This window comes from Mixophyes fleayi, chromosome 1 (genome assembly GCF_038048845.1).
Source record: "Mixophyes fleayi isolate aMixFle1 chromosome 1, aMixFle1.hap1, whole genome shotgun sequence".
NCBI classification, from domain to species: domain Eukaryota; kingdom Metazoa; phylum Chordata; class Amphibia; order Anura; family Limnodynastidae; genus Mixophyes; species Mixophyes fleayi.
This window is the reverse complement of record NC_134402.1, coordinates 130389718-130408964: the sequence shown is the minus strand read 5'-3', so window position 1 is coordinate 130408964 and position 19247 is coordinate 130389718. Positions and strand designations below refer to the sequence as shown.

At 36.1% G+C, this 19247-nt stretch overlaps 1 protein-coding gene and 1 long non-coding RNA gene across 5 annotated transcripts in view; one reads left to right on the top strand and one right to left on the bottom strand.

Moving 5' to 3' along the window:
- LOC142142102 (uncharacterized) overlaps positions 1–5652 on the top strand; it is a 107265-nt gene extending 101613 nt beyond the window's left edge. The window contains exon 3 of the long non-coding RNA XR_012689046.1: positions 5413–5652. This is a non-coding gene — a long non-coding RNA (uncharacterized LOC142142102). The remainder of the gene's footprint in view (positions 1–5412) is intronic.
- Positions 1–19247, bottom strand: part of LOC142142061 (bifunctional heparan sulfate N-deacetylase/N-sulfotransferase 4-like) — a 320049-nt gene that overhangs the window by 127751 nt on the left and 173051 nt on the right. For all 4 annotated transcript variants that reach the window (XR_012689036.1, XM_075200343.1, XM_075200345.1 and 1 more), the window contains exons 4-6: positions 17236–17390; positions 6531–6716; positions 4924–5052 (exon numbers count right to left, since the gene is read on the bottom strand). Coding sequence is in view for 3 of the 4 variants with exons in the window: in XM_075200343.1 (XP_075056444.1) it covers positions 4924–5052; positions 6531–6716; positions 17236–17390 (470 nt within the window). In the remaining variant the exon portion in view is untranslated. The remainder of the gene's footprint in view (positions 1–4923; positions 5053–6530; positions 6717–17235; positions 17391–19247) is intronic.

Here is a 19247-nt window from a genome sequence, read left to right as displayed (position 1 = left end):
CGGTTCTCGCGATATTTGAAAATTATAAATACCTGCCTCCACAGCAATCCATCACCATTTGACAGAGGGAGAGAGCAGGGTGTAGTTACAGGCTGATTAGAGCAGGGACAGAGAATACAGTTCTGATTACAATTCTGATAACAATTGATAGAGAAGAGAGGAGGATAGAGGAGTCTTTTTTTTCAATATTTGGCAATATTTGGCACTCCCAAGTGCTTTTGGGGTGTCCCCCATTCTTTGGCATTAATATTTCTGGCTGTCAAAAGTCCTATTTGTCAGCAATCTGAAAAATAATTTTTAGGACTCCCGAGTGCTTTTGGGGTGTCCCCCATTCTTTTGCATTAATATTTCTGGCTGTCAAAAGTACTATTTTTCAGCAGACTAAAAATATAATATTTAGCACTCCCAAGTGCTTTTGGGGTGTCCCCCATTCTTTTGCATTAATTTTTGTGGCTGTCAAAAGTCATGTACAAACTTGCTTTGCAATACTTAAGCTGTCCACCCTACAGTGTGTACTCTGAACGAGTGTTCAGCATAGCAGGGAACTTAGTCAGTGATCGCCGTAGAAGGTTACTTCCCAAAAATGTGGAGAAAATGATGTTTATAAAAATGAACTACATCTTCCACGAGGAAGGCCTTCACCATCCAAGACATCCAAGCACTGACTGTTCTCTAATGGCGGATTCAAGCGGCGATTAATTGATAGTCTGTGATGATGACGTACACACTGATGAGGGTGAGGATGAAGCTCCAGATGATGACGATAACATCTTTTTAAAACTTTCTATGTAAGTGTAGGGTGCAATCTACCCCCAAAGAGGAAAGGGACTTGGGGCATTTCCATATCACATACCGTCTTGAAAGGCTGCTGTTTGAGCAATTTCTCCTTAAGGGTAGGGTGTCATACACAGAGTGACCCCAAACTGTCTTTGTCCATTTCTCTTAATATTGTACAGTCTATAATGGCTGAATGTTTTTGGTATTTTATAAAAGTGGAGGGGGGCCTAGAGAGACAGAAACCAAACTGGCTTTCTCCATTTCAATTAATATTGTACAGTCTATAACGGCTAGATTTTTTTTGTATTTTATACAAGTGGAGGGGGGCCTAGAGAGACAGAAAGCAAACTGGCTTTCTCCATTTCAATTAATATTGTACAGTCTATAACGGCTGAATTTTTTGCTAATTTATACAACTGGAGGGGGGCCTAGAGAGACAGAACCCAAACTGCCTTTGTCCATTTCTTTACATATATAAGTATAAATCTAGGGTGTAATATACATCCAAAGACGATGGCTGCATTGCCAATATTCATAGATGGAGAGGAAGACAATCTGGTTTGTGTCGAATTAATGAAGGCCTACCAGGAATTAAACTGTTTTTTGAATAATTTATTAGCTCTACAATTACATTCCTTATCCAAGAAACAGGTGGAGCACTAAATTTGGTTATTTTAGGCCCAAAAACATTGATTTTTAAACAAAATAGCAACACAAAACCAAACAAAACCAAAACCAAAACCCGCAATGACGGCTTGCCAAAACCAAAACCAAAACACAGGGGTCAGTGAGCATCTCTACTCAAAACATCTACAACAACCAAAACCTTATGCCATTATGCTTTGCAATACCTAAGACTTTGTGCTGGAGAGCACAGGGATGCAATTCCGCTTTTGTTTTCACCTGGTATTCTTTAATGTTTAAAGATAATTGTTAATGTCCTCTCAAGATATGTCATACATTTTAGAGTTCCATTTATCTTTTATCTATAAATCATGCACTGGCCATCCTATAGTCAGACCTTACAAACTTTATGCCATTATATGCTGTTCTTTAAATGACAACACTTGCGGTGAACAACACTTCATTTCTCATGCCCTGAACTACCATGAACAGTGCAAGTCTACCATATAGTGCACAAGTCTAATGAAGTCAGAATCAAAGTAGAACAATTGATACAGCAAAGTGAACCATGAGAGTATGGTTTAACCAATTAATTGCCAGTTTTCGAGAAGTAGAGTCTTCTCGAAAACTGGCAATTAATTGGTTAAACCATTTTTGCATATTAACTCTTTCAGCACATACAGCTTGAACACTCATCAGACAAATCTTCATTCTATGTTATTTATATTGATTTATCGACTCGATTTTTATCATACATACAATGTTACATTTATTAACAAAAACAGTGCTTTGAAAAAACAAGCATGTTCTACAACCAAATAAGCCAAAAAAGACACATTATAATTATTCACTTGTGTGGCACTTTTCTCTGTAAACTTTGTGAATTCTTTTAATTGCATAGTGAGGAAAATTATGCAAAGAATTAAAAGATAGATCTTGATAGTGTAATGTAATTGTAATGTAAAGTTGTTTAATGCAGTAGTGTATTTGCAGTGCAATGATATGCAATGTGTTCTAATATGTTATGGGTGCAATACATTTCTTTAGGCTTTCAAAGCTATTGATCCAATTAACAGTGTTCACTACGAGGTTGACCGTCTCTTCACAACATCCAAAATCAGTATTGATCTCAAGTTGGCTGTGGCTGTTGGAGTTGGAGGTTCCGTAATTGTGCAAAGGGACTGCCAATAGGTCAAGGGATGCATCCTTGACATGAGCATTAGAGGAAAAGATTAAGCTTAGAGAGAGTAATGAATGGCAAATGGGGAGAAAAAAAATGCAGGGAAAGAGGGAGCAAGAGCAACAGAGAAAGAACACAGGAGCAGGAGATGGAGGAAAGGAATGAGGAGTAACATCTAGGTAAAAGCAGACAAGAGTAGAGACCAGTGTTTGTGGATGGCAATAATTCAAATTTGGAGTGAGAGAATACAAAGTAACAAGAACTGCACTAAGGAGTTGATCTGGGATGTGAAAAGGAAATGAAGGAAATAATTCAGACTCTGAGAAGCAGAGAATTATAAAATTAAGAGATTGCATACTAATAAGCATAGAGCAAGTGCATGTTACTCCTACAAAACCAATAACACACTCACTACGCTAGCAGAAACTCATCTTTTTCTGTGTCATTGTTCTTGTTTTGTACCATTTAGACCTCCCATTTTTTCCTCCGAATGTGCTGCTTATCTGATCCTCATTTAGCTGTTTTTTAACTAGGCAATATAAGGGAGCATTGGATCTGCTTTTATTTCATATATATGATTTTTTATATTTCAAATACATTAGTTTACAGGCACCTATTTATACATTTATATCAACTTTATATTATTACTATAGTTTCATTCACAAAATGAAATATCATTGAGTGATGACAGCACACAGATCAAATGATCCTCCCTGATCACAAAACTTTGTTCCTTCACAAGAGCAATGTTCTTGCTGTATACAGCTGTGTACAGCAGTCAGAATGACAAACCATATCTATTATGTATGTGTGGCCATATCTGTTATGTGTGCCCACCTTTATTGTTGTCATTCTGACTGCTTACATTTTTGAATGTTATTTAGCAGAGGCAAATTAGTATCTTTAGTTAAAAAATGAGTGCATTTGTTAAGGAGGTATGCTAAAATAACAGTACACTTTTAAATAATTACAAACTTTTGTCCAAGGACTTAAGAGTGATGCTTTAGGCAAGATCAGAGTTTATCTTTATAGGGAAACATTGTTCTATAACAGTGTCCCTAGTTACTCGGTAAGGTAAATAAGATGGGATAACTATGGTAAATTACCAAGGCGTGTACATAAAGGTGTCACTTATTTGTAATGAAAGAGTTTTCACTTGTCTTGCTGATTGTGATTGTGAGTCTACGCACATTTCATCAGACACTGTTCCAGCTGAATTATATGGAATGCTATTTCATCTCATGCATGATTGAAATTATATTTTTTTCTCTTTGTGTTTTCAATGTAATTTCAAAGACCCAGGGCCACCGTAGGACATTTGAGATCTGTTAAAATATGATCTGTCGCCGTTTTAAATAAAATATATATTCTTATTTCAAACTCATGTCTGCTTACACTTAAAGAGAAACTGTTCTACACCAATATGTTAATGTACTTAGATAAACATATGGAAATTAAAACATTACCTCTCTGTCTGTATGTATTACCCAGTATTGTTTTATTAATGTTTGTTCCCAATTATAAAGCGCTACGGAATTTGCTGGCGCTATATAAATAAATGTTGATGATGATGATGATGATGTCTGAACACTTTAATCATGGACTATTACAATTGAAATGTATTCAAACAAGATTTAAAGTGCTAAAATGAAATGGTTTTATACAAATTAACTACAAGCGAGAAACATTAGAAAATTTGTGTGAAAGTTAAATATTTTAAAATATATTTATGATAAAGCAGGATGCATTTTGCTGTAGGCAGGCTCATCTCTATGCCTGTAATCCTATTGAAGTACACTGCATGGAGTCTTTTGAAGCCAATGGCATATAAGAGAGAAACACAAAAATACATGCAATGTCATTTTTTTTTCAAGATTGGTTTAAAACCCTTCGCATATATTATATATCTGTGAATACTACATATAATATTTATTTGAAGTTTTCTGGTTCATCAGGACACAAACACTCTGTTAAAGTAAAAGTACCACCAGATATATACAATGCCTATGAGTGCAAAACAGTTCTGTAGTCTACAATGTCATTGTTCCCATTAACACTCTCATTGGAGACTTCTTTTTTGTTTTGTCTCCAAGACCCAGGGACGTTAACCTGATCAATTTCACCTTTGATATTGCTAGTTAATGAATTGAGCCCATGTAAATTCAGTAAATAGTGAAGCAGACAAACGTTTCAGGATGAAGAGGGATAGGTTGATTTTTATGAAGACTGTTCTATAGACAGCATTGTAATGACATTGGAGTACAGTCGTATATGACTCTCGTTATTTTTCCATTCTAGAAAGACATTTTTGAAATGACAGACAATCTGATGAGAACACTTACAGGGTTTAGCAGCACTGTTAAGAAGAGCTCTCCGCCTCTAATACTCTTGTCCAGTTCACTCGGTCCACCAGGATACTCCTTATAGAACATTGTATGTGTAAACAAACCACAAGTTTGTCGAGGCAAAACCTATTTAATGAAGACAGATTTCAGTCATGCGATACAGATAGACTTCTCTGCACCTATAAATTAATATGTCAATTAGCTATGATCTTATAGCTGGTTTAGAATGAGTGTAATAAAAGGACACCATTTATTTATTAAAACTTAACATTTATGATATATATGTCAGCTTCCGCAAAAAAATACTGTATAAATCCCATATAAACTATTGGATCACTAGGTGAGAAGTTGGGAGGGCATAAGGAAGTAGGAGGTTATTTATTTAAGTAAGTTTGAGTTTTTGGCTTTTTGAATATCCCTCCCACCCACTCCATATTATGTTTATGATATGTTTATGTAATATGTACTAACATCCTCTCTTTACAGACAAAGTGCAGCGGGGTGGGAAAGAACAGCAGAGTGGAGCACTGCCCTTCAAAGTGTGACTGTGGTTGTGACACCACTCTTGTGGGGGGTCCTAGGCACCACCCTTGTGGAGGGACCAGCGCTGAGCCAGGGAGAGTAGGTATTTTACAATCTGGTAGCAATGGAGGTGTATGTTACCCCCAATGGTTTATTTGTTCTTTGGCTTGAGCTGTTGCTTTGCTCGTGGTTTGTTTCCCACCATTTCAGAGATAATTAAAGTTGTGAGCTCTTTCGCCAAATATGTCTCCTGATCTTCATTTTATTATAAAAGTTAAAGCTATGGGTTTTGAGCCATGGGCAGAGGATCAACCGATAGGCAGCTTAAGATAAATAAAACAATAGGAATTATGCACACCATATTTTCTAACATTTTTAACAATGTTGCTCTTAGCAGTGACCATGGGGAATTGGTTGGGCAGAGGTAACTGACAGAATTGGTGACTGGGTAAATAAAGAAACAACATAAAGCCTAAAATCTAAAACTACAATAGAAGTTGATTACTAAAATGAACAAAAACACGAATTTAATATTTAACATATGATAATGATATAAGGTACAATGGGAGGTATAATGTATGCAAATGCCTAATACATTTTGTAGTTGCCATGGTGATATATGAATCAACTGTAAAATGTCTGCATATTGTAATGTCAAGTACACTACTGCTGACAAAAACTTTAATTTCTGGGATTAATACAAATGTCTTCTCAAGTTTACATTATAGAGCATATTGGACCAATATGAAATATTATGTCATACAATTACATTATTAATTTGTTTATTATTACCACAATACAAATATATCAATCAGATTGAAAAACATTTTCTAACCTGTACAATCAATTTGAAAATGACTTGCTTGTCACAATCAGATTGCTTGTTCAAAGCAAAATTAGTTCCATCCAATTTGATCATTCAGTATACAAGTTAGTCGTGATGAAATCATGCATGGGAACTGTTAGTATAGCTTTTTACTTTATTCACCATAGATATTACAAGTATAAATATTACATCTGTACAAAGTGCTCCATTGCAAAACTTAAGCAAAGATTCTACTGTAAAATAGAAGTATAATTACCATTATGCCATTATGTATAAAACCCCGTCTGTGCCGTGCAGGTTTCAGGTGAGGATATTCTTCTGTGCTTGTAACTCTAATGCCCCATACCCTCTTCCAGGCTTCATATAGCTGCATATGTACTGGATAGACACCTGAGTGATGTGGAGCCACAGCATATCCCATGTGCGTTGGAATGCCATGTTCCTGAAAAGTAATAAATATGCTTTTTAGTTTGCATTAGATGTAGAGCTGAGCAAAATGTTCCACCAAATTTCAATTGTAACAAATTTTGGGGTTTGTACCTTCAGTATAACCACTGACTGAATAGATGTATATAGGTTTGCTTGCAACTAGAGAAACCAGTGTATAATATACAACAACAGACTACACTACCGATAGCTGCACAAAAATGCCAATGACTGCTTTGTTATTGGCAGCTGATAGTGCTCCTGCCTTACAAAATCCACATGCGCTTTCCAGGGGCGGATCTAGAAAACTACTGTACTCGGGGCGATTTAGGGGGGGCGATTTAGGCCCCGCCCCTTCCTAACATCTTAGGCTGCCGACGGCTGCACACTATGTGCAGGTCCATCCAGCCGTGACAGGCAGGGACAGTGTGCTGCCCGGCTGCTCTGATTATGTTTTAAACACAATCAGAGCAGCCGGGCAGCACACTGTCCCTGCCTGTCACGGCTGGACGGACCTGCACATAGTGTGCAGCCGTCGGCAGCAAGTGTCTGCTAGGGGGGGGCGATCGCCCCGATCGCCCCCCCCCCCCCCCCCCCCCCCGGATCCGCCACTGGCGCTTTTCACACCAGCAACTACAATTGTCATTACACAGCCTAAATCAAGTGTTCCTCATACATCTTAAATTGTAACCTCATTTGTGCAGGGCTATCTTTACCTTCTGCATCTTGTGATTGTATGTAATTTGCTTGCATCAATCCCTGTCTGTGTAATATGTCAGCTCTTTATAAATAAAATATAATAATAATAATAATAATAATAATAATAATAATAATAATATAGCTATTCCATATCTTATGTCATTGTTTAATGTCTATTGTAAACCACAATTCAAATATATTGGTGATATAATTGTAACATAAAGTGATTATTTAATGAAATAATAGGGGTGACACTGTGGCACGGGGGTTAGCATTGTTGCTTCATACTGCTTGGGCTATAGTCTTGATCCTAAACAGGACCCTATTAATGTGTAGTTTGTATGTTCTCCCCATGTTTGCGTTGGTTTTCTCCAGTTTCCTCCCACACTCCAAAGATATTTTGGTAGGTTAATTGGCTTCTAACATAACTAATCCTAGTGTGTGTGTGTCCATGTGGTGGGGAACATAGATTTAAGCTACACTAATGCAAATAAATGAAGTTGTTAAATAAATATCGGCCTCTATAAGAGTATAATGCATTTTGCACCCTGTACTCAATTAATGTTTGCTCATCCCCATTTCGCCTCTCCAGGTGAATATCATTTTGGACTTATTTTGGCATGTATGCTCAGTGTGGAAATGACCATATATATGCCCCACAAATGGACATACAACTCTGAATAAAACCCTAATAGTGTTAAAACTATAAGATGATGATAATACAATTATTAAGTTCAATATGTTTACTTTAGCAAGTTAGTAAATCTGCAAGAAAAAATACTTTTTGGTCACCCTGCCAGTGGTGATTCAAGGGTTTACAAATTGGAGATGTGTGCAAACCCTCATTTTTTTCGGGGGTTTGTTTCTTAAACCATCTTCGTGATTTAATTTTGGTTCTGGTTTTGTCCAAAAAGATTCATGTGCTTTGGTTTTGAATCTGGATTTAAAATTATGCAATTTTGAGCTGTTTTTGTTCATACATTACTGTTTATAACATTAACATTAATTTACAGTAATTTATAATCTATTTTGTGCTCTTCACAACTGTTAAAATTTTCACCAATTTTGCTAAAGTCTGCAGCGAGATAGCTGGCTAAAATTAGTGACATAGCAGCGGCACAGATACATGGTAGTTTAATAAAAGACACAATCCCTATGAAACATAGTGGCACAGCAGTGTGCACATAGTATCTACACGCAGTCACTGAATGTCAAAAATGTTTTTCCAACAGATTGACACCTGTATGTTTCTTAGTGAAACCAATGATACAACGCATAGCTTGCCTGTGAATGACCTAGCATTGTGTGCTAGCACTACTATTCTGAAAGGATGAGGAGGTGACGGATGAACAACCAAGTTTTCTGTACAAAGCATGTTACAAGCTCTATGAAACATAGTGCCGGAGCGCTGGCTGATAGGATGGTCAATTCAGACAAGTAAATAGACAATGGTAGGCTGCACCAAGAAGAAAAATGGTGAGAGAAAGTGCATTGACACTATATTTTGTACATTAAACAGCATGCCTCATGGAAAGTGAAGAGGTAGTAATCAGAGCTCATTAGACGCACAGCAGCGGCATCAGTAGACATTTAACGGATGATGACCAGGCCATAATGTAAAATAGTTCAAGATGGAATTGTCCTTGGCCTAAAAAAAAAGGACATGCTTAACAAACCATGCACTTCAGGGACTGACACTTTTGTGGCTGAAGTGCTTGATTTATTTGGGCTACCACAAAACCTAAACCTTTGGTTGTTGGTTGTTGAACTGGAGAATAGAATGGAAATGGATTTGAACAATTTAGTAATACGTTTTTGACTAAGAGTGGTCATCTTCAGCAATGGTGACTATGTCATCATCACATCATCATGCTCATAACAGATTTCTAGATTCATTACATTTTCATTTTACAAAATAAGAAACACAATGTAATCTTTTGTTTGACCATAACCGAATGTCCATCATCATCATCATTTATTTATATAGCGCCAACATATTCCGTAGCACTTTACAATTGGGGAAAAACATAATAAACTAATAAACAAACTGGGTAAAGCAGACAAAGAGGTGAGAAGGCCCTGTTCGCAAGCTTACAATCTATGGGACAATGGGAGATTGACACATGAGGTTAAGTCTACATTTTGCAAAGGTAAAAGTGACTCATAAGCTAAATCATCCTGTCACACAACAATGTTGGTCAGGGGGTAGTTGTCTTGTGTGAAATTGTTTAACAGGTGGTAACAGGCTGAAGGTAGTGAGGTTAAGAGGGTGGTTGAGGAATATTATAGGCTTGTCTGAATAGGTAGGTTTTCAGAGAACGCTTGAAAGTTTGTAGACCAGAGGAAAGTCTTATTGTACGAGGGAGAGAATTCCATAGAGTGGGTGCAGCCCAAAAAAAGTCCTGTAACCGGGAATGGGAGGATGTAATGAGGGTGGATGAGAGACGCAGATCTTGTGTAGAACGGAGTTGCCAAGTTGGGAGATATTTTGAGCAAGAGAGGAGATGTATGTTGGTGCAGCTTTGTTGATGGCCTTAGGTTAGCAAAAGTATTTTATATTGGATTCGGTAGAAGACAGGCAGCCAGTGTAGAGACATACAGAGTGATTCAACAGAGGAATAACGATTTGCAAGGAAAATCAGTCTTGCCGCAGCGTGCAAAATAGATTGTAGGGGTTTGAGTCTGTTTTTGGGAAGATCAGTAAGGAGGGTCATGCGTAGTTAAGTGGATCGTCGGAATAATGGCATTTTATAGGGACTGCATTCTTTTTTGTTTAGCCTCCCAGTACAGCTGAAGAATTTCTTTTTGGGAGAAATGAAATCGGGATGGAATTTCGTAGCGGGGACACATGACCTGAACTACTTGGCTAAAATGTGATGCATTGATGGTGGAAAAAGGATGCACATCCAATGCTGACATATCTTCTATGACTTTAGTGATCCTCTGTGCAACAGGATGCTGGCTGTCATACTTGGTTCATCTTTCAAATGCTTGCTTCACAGACAATTGTGCAAATCTCTGCTGTTTACTCTTCTTGGTCCCATTCTGCATATATGTATCACCCTCAGCAGAAGCAGCTCTAGCGTGCAAGGATGTCTTTAGGGATTGCGTTATGGGAGTCAATTGGAATTAGAACATTTTATACTGGATTATTACTAACAATGAGGAGGTTGTTGACAGTGAGGATTGCATCAGTTGTCTATCCATTTGGCTGTTACCTGATGCTGAACTGTTTGCTACTATACACAATGTTCCACCTTTTGAAAAAGAATGAACTGCAGATTAAGTAACAGGGAGAAGATGCCTATTTATTGTGGCACCACAAAGGCTACAGATGCCTTGAAATATGTTGCTTGGGATGGGATAAAAATACTTCCTGACACCCAATTGATCAGAATATAATTCTATCAAACTGATCTCTACATAAATGAAGCTATTGCTTGCTATAAAAATTGCCTCTTTCACCCTGTCTAACCCTCTACAAGAGATTTTCTGAGGAACTGTATTGCAACCATCCTCCTCCTCACATGTTATCTTTTTTATAATGGCAAATGAGAACAGAGAGAGGCCTTTATAAAAAAAATATTTATCCAAAACTCGCAACATATAATATTTTACTAGAAATTACGTTTTGCCTTGTTTTCAGATCTGAATTTGGGGTGAGAAACAGAGTCAGTTCGACTCGGTGCAGAATCTGAGCAGCTCATCTCTAATACATATACTACAGTGCTATCAGTGCCTTTAATCAGTGTTTAAGGAACATTGCAATTCAAACTAAAAGGTATACAATTTTTTTTATACTGTATGTGGAGGCGAAGGTCATCTTTGCCCTATATCTTCTTCAACAAAGTTAAAAATACTGGTCTAGAAAGTCATGCTGACCAAGTAAACACATTTTTTTTCTTCTGTCAATACAGTAATTTAGTTGCACTGCCCACAGCTTCTGGTGTGCCAAGCAAATAATAAGGCCATGTAGTATGAAGGTTGAAAGTGGTCTCTAGAGAGGTGAGACTACATAGCTGGCCAGCAGAAAAGACAAGAGCAAGGAAAAGTTTGTGGGGTTCATGTGCCGCTAACGGTTTATTTTAAGACAGGCACATTTGAGGTATATAAGTGATAATAAAAGAAAATAATTTGCTTCTCAGCAATTAGAGCTGAGATCATATGTAAGGAAATAAAGAAGATTGGTTTTATTTAGAAGAAATTAATAGGGGTGGAAATATTTGACACTAAAGGAAAATAAATGTATTTATTCATCCCTAGAATTCTCATATTACTCTATTTGTCTCTTGTCAATCAAATAAGGTCATATAATGTATGTAAATATATTATATTTCCTTAACACAGTAATTGTAAAAAAATAAGAATTTATAAAAGATTTTTGGAATTTTCTACAATTCATACCCCTTTCAATGTGAGCAAATCACTAATTAGTAAATTACTTATTTACTCATTTACAATATTATTAAACAAATTAACTTCAGTTATCATATCCATTTCAATGAAATGAACAGTAAAATACATGAAATCGGATTGAATAAATATGTTTGGTTTATTTGCAGATCCATGTTTAACCCATGTTTAAAACATGGTCACACGTTAACCTTAAAATTATCAAGGAGAAAAGCTAAGAAAATTAGCAAAAACTTTGGAGATATTACTCTATTTGCAAAGGTCATGCAATGAAAAATGTATTGAAACAAGTCCACAAAACATTGGATATAAAGAAAATTCTCCCATCATAAGAAATATACATTTTGTCTCAAACTACTCGTTACAGCTGTGCAAGAAAGGATATACTGACCTTCAATTGAAATCTGCCAGTTTCCAGGCTGTTTTGGACATTTAAATATTGTTTGAGAATAACAGTTGAGTGAATTTAACAACTTCGAAAATTGAGGCTATAAAACCACTACATGATATTCTTTTTATCCAGATTTTATTATAGTGTCGTTAGTGACTCTTGTCTAACTGAGCATAACGTAATGCTTCAGTACAAAAATTTGAAATTATAGGGGCCGCAGGTTTAATGCCACAAAGGTAAAGGTATTGATTTTTTCTGGCGGCGATAGAAAAGACGAAAAAACATAAAATGAAGAGTGTCAAATTCAGGTGTAAAATAAGTATTTAAATATTTATTACTTATTACTATTATGGCAAATCTTATACCCCATTTGAGTCTACATGGTTAACTAGATGATCTCTAGCTTTTCTTATGACTTTTCTTTACTATATTTATGATGGCCCTTACCTTTAAGTTAAATATGCAGTGCTTAATGCACTGTGGAATCAATTTTTTTTATAATTTTTTCTACATTTGAAACTTTTTTCTATACTTGCCCACTTTTAAAAATTATTTCAGGGGAAACACCTGCAAAACTGACTTATGTGGACTAAGAAATAAAAAAATGATTCCCCATGAAACAGGTATATCACCAATATATGATAATTGGTGTGTTCATGAACGGAAGAAAACTTCAAGTCAACAAGGGGTCAATCAAGATATACTACTATGCAGCCTTTCTACTTTAAAAATATAACATTTTCATATGTGATGGGATAAGACAAAATAATTTGGATACAGGGTTTTGTTGTGATCAAATTAATGTCAGATGGTTGAAAAGATCCAACTTGAAATGGTATCATCTCCCTTCACAAGCAATCTGCTTAATTCCTTTGCATCACCCTCTGAAACCCTCTCCATTTAATCCCTCAAATTTAGAGGAAATATCTGCTCTCTTCTTATCTTTCTACTCTACATTCTGTTCTCTTGATCCCATACCCTCACAAATTGGTAGGTCCCTGTCTCCTGTGCTCATTCGACCTTTAACTAAAACCTGTAATCTTTTTCTCTCTCTACTGCTATAGAGTAGTAGTTTAAAACACAATCAGAGCAGCCGGGCAGCACACTGTCACTGCTGAACAAACCTGCACATAGTGTTCAGCCGTCAGCAGCAAGCCCCTGTTGGGGGAGCTTCCTGCCTGACTTTTCTATTTCTGTTGGCAACATGATCATAAATCTCACCCTGCAAGCTCGCTGCCTAACTGTAATCATTTACTAACAACTATCCTTTGTTCCCCACATCAACTCTATATCTAAATCATGTTACAAACATCTAAAAAAACATTTCCAGAATACGTACATATCTCACACAACACACTGCAAAAATTCATGCACTCATCATCTCCCACATTGACTATTGCAATTCCCAACTTACTGGTCTTCTCAAAATCAGACTCTTACCCATACAATGTATTTTGCATGCAGTGGCTAGATTGATTTTGCTTGCAAATTGTTTTTCCTTTGCTTAGCCATTCTGTCAGTCTTTACATTGGTTGCCTGTTTTTCAATGAATCTAATATAAAATTCTTCTACTAAAATACAAGGCCATCAGCAAAATTGCACCTACATACATTTCCTCATTTGTCTCAAAATTCTCACCCTGACACCTCCATTCTGCACAAGATCTGCTTTTCTCTTCCACTCTCATCACTTCCTCCCATTCCCGCTTACATTACTTTTTTTCAGGCTGTACCCACTCTGTGGAATACTCTCCCTTGCACAGTAAGACTTTTCTCTAGTCATCAAACAATATTCCCAAATGTAAGTTCTACGTAACTTTCTGGCGCTATATAAATAAATGTTGATGATGACAATGATGATGATATATTTTGTTGACAGAATAACAGGATTACATTTGCAGTTGAGTAAAACAAGATGAAATTAAGCAAACTTATTTTTTTTAACTTTTACATATAATGTGATTTTATGTATGATGTACTATATTGAACATTAAATTGCAGGCAGAAAACAAAATCTGTTTTATTATTGCAATTTATCCAACACTCTTCATTTTAAAGCATTACAGTATTATACAAACAGTATTCTTACTAATAATAATAAGCACATATTTTATGTAGAAGTATTTCAGAGTTCCATCGAAAAAAGACTTTCAGGGGTCAATTTATCAAACTGTGGGTTTGAAAAAGTGGAGATGTTGCCTATAGCAACCAATCGGATTCTAGTTATCATTTATTTTGTACATTCTATGAAATGACAGCTAGAATCTGACTGGTTGCTATAGGCAATATCTAAATTTTTTCAAACCCGCTGCTTGATTAATTTACCCCTAAAACTCTACTGGAAAATATGTAGACAATCTAATTAATTTAAGGAAATGAATTAAGGAAATATTAGACTGACAGTTTCTTTGAGTGATTTCATTTTGAATACCGTTACTCGCTGTTAAAGTCAACTGTAATTCCCAATTTGAAGAGGCAATTGCATTCCGCTGCTCCAAAGCACAGCATCTCAAACTGTTTGAAAATACTGTAATGTGAGTACAGGTTTTATATATGAAACCTTTATTAATTAGTGGTATATACTATATATAGTGGCATATAGAGATAAATAATATTTATGTTTGTGCCCTTTAAGAATGGTTTGGGTTGCATTTTGAGTTGCTGTTTTGCAAGGCATTATTGGTATATCTAGTCTTCCCACACATTGTTGAGATTATTAATAAGACTGTGTCAAAAATAAGAAATGAAATGGTTCAAATTATTGTCAAAGTTAAACTTTATATTATTGAAACTAAAATCAATGTTCAGCCATTGATAGGTGAAAATGATATAAGCAACACATAGGGCTAGATTTACTAAGCTGCGGGTTTGAAAAAGTGGGGATGTTGCCTATAGCAACCAATCAGATTCTAGCTGTCATTTTGTAGAATGTACTAAATAAATGAAAGTTAGAATCTGATTGTTTGCTATAGGCAACATCCCGACTTTTTCAAACCCGCAGCTTAGTAAATCTAGCCCATAATCTTTGGTGTGCTCTAGTCTTCTTAATGTCTAGAAGCTCCATCTAGCATGCCTCCATTTAAATGTTATTTGTCTAAAAACGATGGGCAATCTAAAATAAAAAGTTGAAGAATATCCAAATAAAGCTTGAATAAAGGAATGAGAAAAATGCAACATGGGAGAATATGTGAACTGGTGCCCGGTACAGAATAAAACAGGAAATACAGTACTGCCATTGCAAAGTAATTAGAACTCCCTGGGCCCAATGCTTTTTCTGAAAGCTGAATACAATTTAATTCCTAATTGATTAGGTATTTTTATAGCACTCTTGGCTTAAGCAATGTGCTTCATAATGTAATTTCAAAGATTTATAACCTTCAAATGTAGACTACATATTTGAAATGCAGAACAACCAAGTGGGATTGTTCTGGATTCTAATCAGCTTTAGATATTAAATTGCAAAGCACTGTAATTACTTTTGAGCCCTGCCCAATACTTCAAACATAGTTATTTAAAAGGTAATGAATGCACCAAAGGCTCAATAGGATTTCTTTGTACACTGTTAAATAGATATAATGATTCAGTGGATTATACAGAATTTACATAGATATAAATTTAAATAATTAGCATATTATGTAGGGCATATTCTATTCATAAATTAAAGAAGGGCACAAAAAGCAGCAATAGGTGGGATCTATTCAGAACAATGGCACCTTTTTTTATCAGTAAAAGAAAAACAGCAAGTAGTAGGATTGTTAAATTGTCTTAACAATTGATAATAATATTTGCAGTAGACATGTAATAAAAAAACATATATAGAAGAATACTGACATTTATTTTAAAATAATCATAATGTCTTTGTAATTTAACAATAAATCCGAAGATTTCCTCACAATGCATAGCAGGAGACATAGTAAGTGTACACTGATCAGCTGAATAACGCTTATCTTTTAGCTGAAATTTAATTCACATAGCACCTTTGCCTGACAACCAAAGTTCAATATTTTTGCCTTAGTAACAACAACTAATAATCTTTAGATACTATCATAGTTTGTCAGCATATAATACACTATTCTGCTGAAAGGATGTATACAGATTTGGGGGTAAATGTATGAATCTCCGGATTCTTCATCTCCGGCGTGTTCAGCCTCTTCAGCGCTTAAATTTAAAGCGGTGCTGCATTGTAAAGGGAAACTTCCCTTTACAATGCAGCGCCGCTTTAACTTTAAGCGCTGAAGAGGCTGAACACGCCGGAGATGAAGAATCCGGAGATTCATACATTTACCCCTTGAAGTTAATTAGAATTAAATTGTCAAATGCAGCTATGTTAGTTTATTTTTTGATTCTTTCACTTCACTTCCAACTCAAGTGATCCCATAATTATGATGGCCAGAACCATAAAGCTCTTACAACTTTTTGAAAATATTACTCACTTTTAGTCCCTAATGATTCTGGTTTATAAGCATCGCTAATTTTAAAGAATTCAGAAAAGAATGTTGAAACCTGTGACTCAAGATTACTATATTAACTGCTGTTCTGGATGCTCGGATAATGAAGGCTATCTTCAATCTGGTCACACAATTCATATTGGTGGTGATATTGGTAAACTTACCTGACATCAATGTGGCTCCAAAAGAAGCTTGTGTAAACAGACCACCATGTGATATAGATCCTTTTTTGAATGTCTAATAGCTAAATATGTTTAATTTAGCAATCCAAGTGTGTGGTCAAATTCAGTGCTCAACCTGAGTGTGCCCAGATATAAACATTTGGTTTAAATTGGACCAATTTCAGAATTAGCTGATGTACCCCAGTGTATTAAAATTGTGTGGTTTTTTAATCATTATTGACTATGACACCTTTTAATATACTAACTTAAATAACAACAACTAAACAGAGCAATGGCCATTTAATTAAAATGATCTACCTCATTAGCTTAATGTAGTGTCAGACTTGTAATAAAGAAGCTTCTGGTTAAAGCATAACACACCTTGAAATAACTGTGTTCCCACCTGTGTATTTGTTGAACTTACCTGGGCAAACTCCATGTTTAGAATCATTTGTTCCACCAAAGAGGACTCATTATTAAAAAGATGAGGCTGCATATGACTCCACATGTGAGGGAACCACCAAAACTCGTGCACTGAGGACAACAAAAGGTCATCTCCTTTATCCTCTTCGAAAGAACCTTTAATAAAATATATATTTAAATCAGTTAATCACATCTAATATATTTGTTTGCATTAATACATATCTGGCTGAATGAGATATAGCCTGCTAATGTTAAGTTTTACAATTTGTATAATTGACTTACGGTGCATAAATAGAAAGAACATATGCAGAAGTATAGATATGTTGAGAAAAAAATAAGTGTACAGTATAATGTTTAATTAGATTTTTATAACTGTTTTTTTTCATATATTTTTTATCATTCTTTAAATTTTATTAATTTATTAAGGAACCTGTAACAAAAAACTCAAGTCCGTGCTTCCAGTTCACGTGCACATGTGCAAGTTTGCTCACACAGTGCCAGGGAGCTGAGCTATGTTATGACAAAAGTGCTGTGTGGTAGTAATGCTAACCATCATGCCACCATTGCTGCCTACTGTTCCCATAGAAGTACCAACATGTCCTGATTAGAAATTATATGTGGCTTTCTAAAACAAGAGCACTATGTGATGAGAGTACTACCCAACATTTTTGCAAGAAGTCAGAAGAGAAAGTTTCCATCATTTGTTAAACAGACTGTGTGACTTGAGGGGCCCAGTTCAGACTTTCACCAGGGCTCATCAACTTTTATCTTCAACAGTGTGAACAACTGCATAGTATTAACTGTCATGCTCTGTATCCTGAATGTATTTATATATTTCTACGTATATGTTTATGTTTTAAATGCATGGTCAGCTACACACACAAATGGTACAACCCCTCACCAATTGCACACAGAAAAGGTAATTATGCAAATCTGTAGAGAAAAGAAAATGCCTTGTTGTGAAGTCATGTGTCTATTTCTGCATAAAAACTAACCATTTATTCAAACATTTTTTAACTCTTTATTTTGGAATTTTCAAATTCAAGCACAAACGTACAAAATGTAGAATATACCAGGAACAATCACAACTAGAATAACAGAATACTGGAAACATAAGAGCAGAGATGTACATTAGAGCCAATAGATTTACTTTAAATTAAATTGAGGTTGGAGGCACAGGAGAAGGGGAGAGGGGAATCTGGTCATCACAAGTGTGAAAATCTTCTCAAAAAAGTATGCAATAATAAAGTGTTGGTGGGGGGTTTAACTCGGCAAGTAGGGCCCTTAAGCCCTAGCATGAATGAAGTATTGGAATTTATCTTCCATGTCCTGCAAATGGTGGGTAATCTTCTTCATCCAGGCAATAAACCAGAAATAGGTCTTCAGAAATATGAAGAGGGTTGCTCTGTTTCCATGTTTTGGCAATTAAGCATCTCACACAGTGGTGGAACTACCATTGGTGCGGCAGGTGCTGTGCACCGGGGCTCATGAAGACAATGGGGCCCGCTACATGGCAGATGCAGAGGGTCGGGGGATCCGTTCTTCCTCCCCGCCTTCCACAGCTCACTAGAGCTGCCTATGATCTCACAGCAGCAAAAATGTGGGAGGCCAATTTTGCTGAATGCTTATCAGCATATTGGATGTCCATATTTTGGAATCTTATCAGTAGTGAAGTACCATCCATTATAAACTTTATATGTGTTTTCTTTAATCAATGTAGTAACCTGTTCTCTAAATTCTCAATAGTCCTTCTCGGTGGGATAGATGGGGGGGCAGGTCCTTTTCCCACTCCCTCTTGTGTTTGCAGTCAGGGATTAGTACAGCACTTAGAATAACACTATATATGTAGGATATCATACCGTTTTGAAAGGGGGAGAAGACACATCATTTTTCAAATGGCTAGGTAGGTGGAGGGTTGGAGGGATTGCCCTTCCAGAGATAAACCCCACAAAATGTCTAAGTTGAAAGTTCTTAAAGCATTTCAGTTGAAGATGTGGAGATTTGGTTCGTAAT